Below are 4,024 nucleotides of genomic sequence, written 5' to 3'. Positions count from 1 at the left end.
GAATGTAGAAAATGTCAGAGGTTAAGCGTCTGGACCCTCATGTGAAGGCAATGCCCTCTGAAGGAATTCCAGGGCACAGGATAACTGAACGTAACAGTATTCAGTACCATCAAGAATTTAAGGAAGGATTTCAACTGTGGAGAAAAATGTAAATTTTTCTCCTTCTCAATATTCCACTGCATACCCTGAGGGTTGAGAGCTAGGATTTAGCCCAACTACTTTGGTAGCACTCCCAGAAAATAAAGCAGCTGACTCCTCTTCCTTGCTGAAGCGTTTGAACTATACCTCCCCAAACACAAGACCAACCACTTAACTAATCAGGTCCTATTCTGGTGGTGTTGTTCTCACCTTATGGAGCCCCAACCAGTCCTCACATACTGCTAAATGAAGAAACAGGAAATCCAATCATTCCTGTCATCACCTTCATCCGCATCTCCCTCCCATCCTAGTGCACTTTGGCTCTAGCCACCCTGGATGTCCAGCTGTTATGCAAACTTATTTTGTACTTTCAAACCTCTGAGCCTTTTCTGATACTGATCCCTCAGCCTAGAATGCCCTTATAAATCCTTCCCATCCTATTCATCACTTAGAGCTCAATTCTTCCTTGAGGCATGTGCCCCCAATCCAAGACACCTCAGACTAAGCTGTAATTCATTGCTTGCTCCTTCTTCTGTGTTTGTACCATATGTTAACTGTCCCTCCATCAGAGCATATTTTTTCAACTACTTTAATTAAGAGTATCTTAAATAAACAGGGTTAATCATTTGTGAAGGGCAGATGGTATGAGAGAAAGTACTTATGCTTGAGATTCTGACAGACCTGGGTTCAAATCCTGGTCTCTTCCACTTGTTGCCTGACTTTGGACAGGTAAATTCACCTCTATGACTCAGTTTCCTCGCCTGTAAAATGAGAACCATTAAGAGTAGTACCTCATAGCTAAGATTAAGTGATTTAATATGAGATAAGTGAAAATACCAGAAATAGTGTCCGGTACATAGTAAGTGCTCCATTATTATTACCATTGTTTGAACCTACCCCAGAATGTAAGCTCTACACAGAAAGGGATAATCATTGTTTGTCCTCTGGTGTACCTCTAGTACCCAATACTGTGCCTAGCATGTGACACATACTCAAGAAACATATGTTGAGTGAGTGGATGAATTAATGAATCCGTGAAATAATTCTCATCTTTCGCATCCTCCTCCTCTCCAAATCCTCTACCGCCTATTAGCTTTATACCTCACAGAAAAACTTTGTGGTGCATCACTGAACATTCCCCAACCCTTACCCTCTTTGCTTTACCTCTGTTTGTTACCCCCTTTCATGAATTCTTTTCTCTGACAAGTTTGGCTCTAGCAACAACCACTTCAACTAGCCTCTCGGGCCAGGCAGAAGTAGGGGGCCGGAGTCGGGTACTGGGAGCGGGGCGTGGCCACCACGTCGCAGAACGCAACTGCGCCTGCGTAGGCTGCGGCAAAGCCTAGCTCTCTGAGGGTTGCGTTTATTGCTGGCTGGTGTTTGTGTAGGAGGATCGCTCCTCTCGCCAGCTCTCACTTCTGATCCGCGCGGCTCCCGGGTCTCTGGCTTCAGCTTTGTGCTGAGGCGCCGACACACCTACCATCCTTTCTCCGACGGATCGCTGACCTCCGCGTTCCTGTTCCTGTCTCCTGGAACCATGTCTCTGGTAAGCCAGAATGCGTGCCGCCGCAACGCAGAGACCACTGTAGATTACAGCGACTTCCATGGTGAGATGCAGGCTATTAATGCCTCCGGGTCCCCCACATCCATGCTAGTTCCTGATGCTCCCCAGGGCCCTCAGGCGCCAATCGACTCTCAGGGTGCTAGCGCTTCCCAGGCTGCGCAGGACCCGAACGACCTCGAGGTGCTGATAGATGAGCAGTCCCGACGTTTGGGGGCGCTCAGGGTCCACGACCCTCTAGAAGACAGGTCGATTGCTTTGGTGAATTTCATGCGAATGAAAAGCCAAATCGAGGGGTCTATTCAGCAGACAGAGATGCTAGAGTTCCTCAGAGAATACTCAGATCAGTTCCCTGAGATCCTCAGACGAGCCTCAGCCCATCTGGACCAGGTCTTTGGGTTGAACCTGAGGGTTCTTGATCCCCAGGCTGACACCTACAACCTAATCAGCAAACGGGGTCTCCAGACCACTGATCGGATAGCAGAATCCCTGGACATGCCAAAGGCAGGTCTCCTGGCCTTGGTCCTAGGCCACATTCTCCTGAATGGTAACCGAGCAAGAGAGGCCTCCATTTGGGATCTGTTGCTAAAGGTTGATGTGTTAGATGAGCCCCAGAGGATCAACATCCCCTTTGGGAACACAAGGAACCTCCTAACTACTGACTTTTTGCGTATGCGGTTCTTGGAGTACTGGCCAGTGTATGGCACTAATCCCCTCGAATTTGAGTTCTTGTGGGGCTCTAGAGCCCACAGGGAAATCACAAAGATGGAAGCCCTGAAGTTTGTGGCAGAGGCCCATGATGAAGAACCCTGGAGCTGGCCAGAAGAATATAATAAGGCCCTGGAAGCTGACAAGGCCAAAGAAAGAAGCCAGGCTGCTGGCTTGGAGTTCTGGTCAGAGGACACTATGAATGATAAGGCAAATGATTTGGTCCAGTTGGCCATTAATGTCACAGAGGAGTTGCTGCCTATACATCAGGATGAGCTGTTGGCTCACACTGGCAAAGAATTTGAGGACGTGTTCCCAAATATCCTCAGTCGAGCTACTCTAATCCTTGATCTGTTCTATGGGTTCTCTCTGATTGAGGTTGATACCAGTGAGCACATTTACCTCCTTGTCCAGCAACCAGAATCAGAAGAAGAGCAAATGATGCTAGAGAGCCTGGGGAGACCCACTCAAGAATATTTGATGCCAATCCTGGGTTTGATCTTCCTGATGGGCAACCGTGTCAAAGAGGCCAGTGTCTGGAATTTGCTTCGGAGATTTGGTGTGGATGTAGGGAGAAAGCATGCCATCACCTGCAAACTTATGAGACAGCGCTACTTGGAATGCAGGCCACTGTCCTATTCTAATCCAGTTGAATATGAGCTTCTGTGGGGTCCTCGAGCTCACCTTGAAACCACCAAAATGAAAGCCTTGGAGTACATGGCCAGGCTCTACAGAAAGCAACCACAGGACTGGCCAGAGCAATTTAGGGAGGCTGTTGAAGATGAGGAGGCCAGAGCCAGGTCTGAGGCAACTGCTATGTTCTTCTTTGGCCCCATGTGAAGTCTGGGGGAAGTGTGTCACTTCAATTGGGTGGCATCAATTAAAGGAGCCCTGGGGAAATGGGCACTGGGGCCCCAAATCAGAAGCTGGGCAGGGTTGGGGTGAAAAGTACACATTGTGCTTGCTATTTGTGTTCCATTTCTAATAGTATTTCCTTCCTTTTAATATACCCTTGAATTAGATTCATGATCAGTGTTTATAAATGAAATTGCTCATTTGCCATTCCTGTCTTGTTTCAATATAAAAGTTCATATAGCTGCATAAAATGTAGTGGTAATATTTACATCTTTCTACGATGTGGAAGAGAATATACAGTTGTTCTTTAACCGTTTGAAATAATCAGTAAAATGGTCTGGTACAGGAGTTAAGTAACAACAGTAATAACATACCCACAACAAAAACAAACACAAAATCACTCATCTGTTGATGTTCTCCCATAGTGTCTATGGTTTTTTTGTTTTTTTTTTAATATTGGCATTTACCTGTATTTGCTTTGTGATTCCAGAGTGTAGTGAAAAATAAAAGTATAATGAATTAGGCTCCATGCTTAAGCACTCTTTCATTCAACAAACATTTATTAAGTACCTGCCGTACTCTAAGCACAGTGCTTTATGCTGGGAATATAAGGGTGAGGAAGGCCCAGCTGAGCCCCAGGAATTGAGGGGGAGGGGCTGTGGAAGTAAACCAACAATTATTTCTGTGGCAAGTCGTATAATAGGGGTAAGCTCAGAGAGCTATGAGAGTTTACAGGAGTAACTCCCAACTAAACTTTGGGTT

General features: G+C 46.3%; 1 protein-coding gene across 1 annotated transcript; it reads left to right on the top strand.

Moving 5' to 3' along the window:
• The first annotated feature begins 1,521 nt into the window (after positions 1-1,521).
• MAGEE2 (MAGE family member E2) lies at positions 1,522-3,432 on the top strand. The gene has a single exon (XM_068533493.1). The coding sequence runs from the start codon at positions 1,676-1,678 to the stop codon at positions 3,245-3,247; it is 1,572 nt and encodes a 523-aa protein (XP_068389594.1). The 5' UTR covers positions 1,522-1,675; the 3' UTR covers positions 3,248-3,432.
• The last annotated feature ends 592 nt before the right edge of the window (positions 3,433-4,024 follow it).

This window comes from Eschrichtius robustus, chromosome X (assembly GCF_028021215.1).
Source record: "Eschrichtius robustus isolate mEscRob2 chromosome X, mEscRob2.pri, whole genome shotgun sequence".
Classification (NCBI taxonomy): Eukaryota; Metazoa; Chordata; class Mammalia; order Artiodactyla; family Eschrichtiidae; genus Eschrichtius; species Eschrichtius robustus.
Note: the sequence above shows the minus strand (reverse complement) of the source record. Positions and strands in the feature narration are given on the sequence as shown.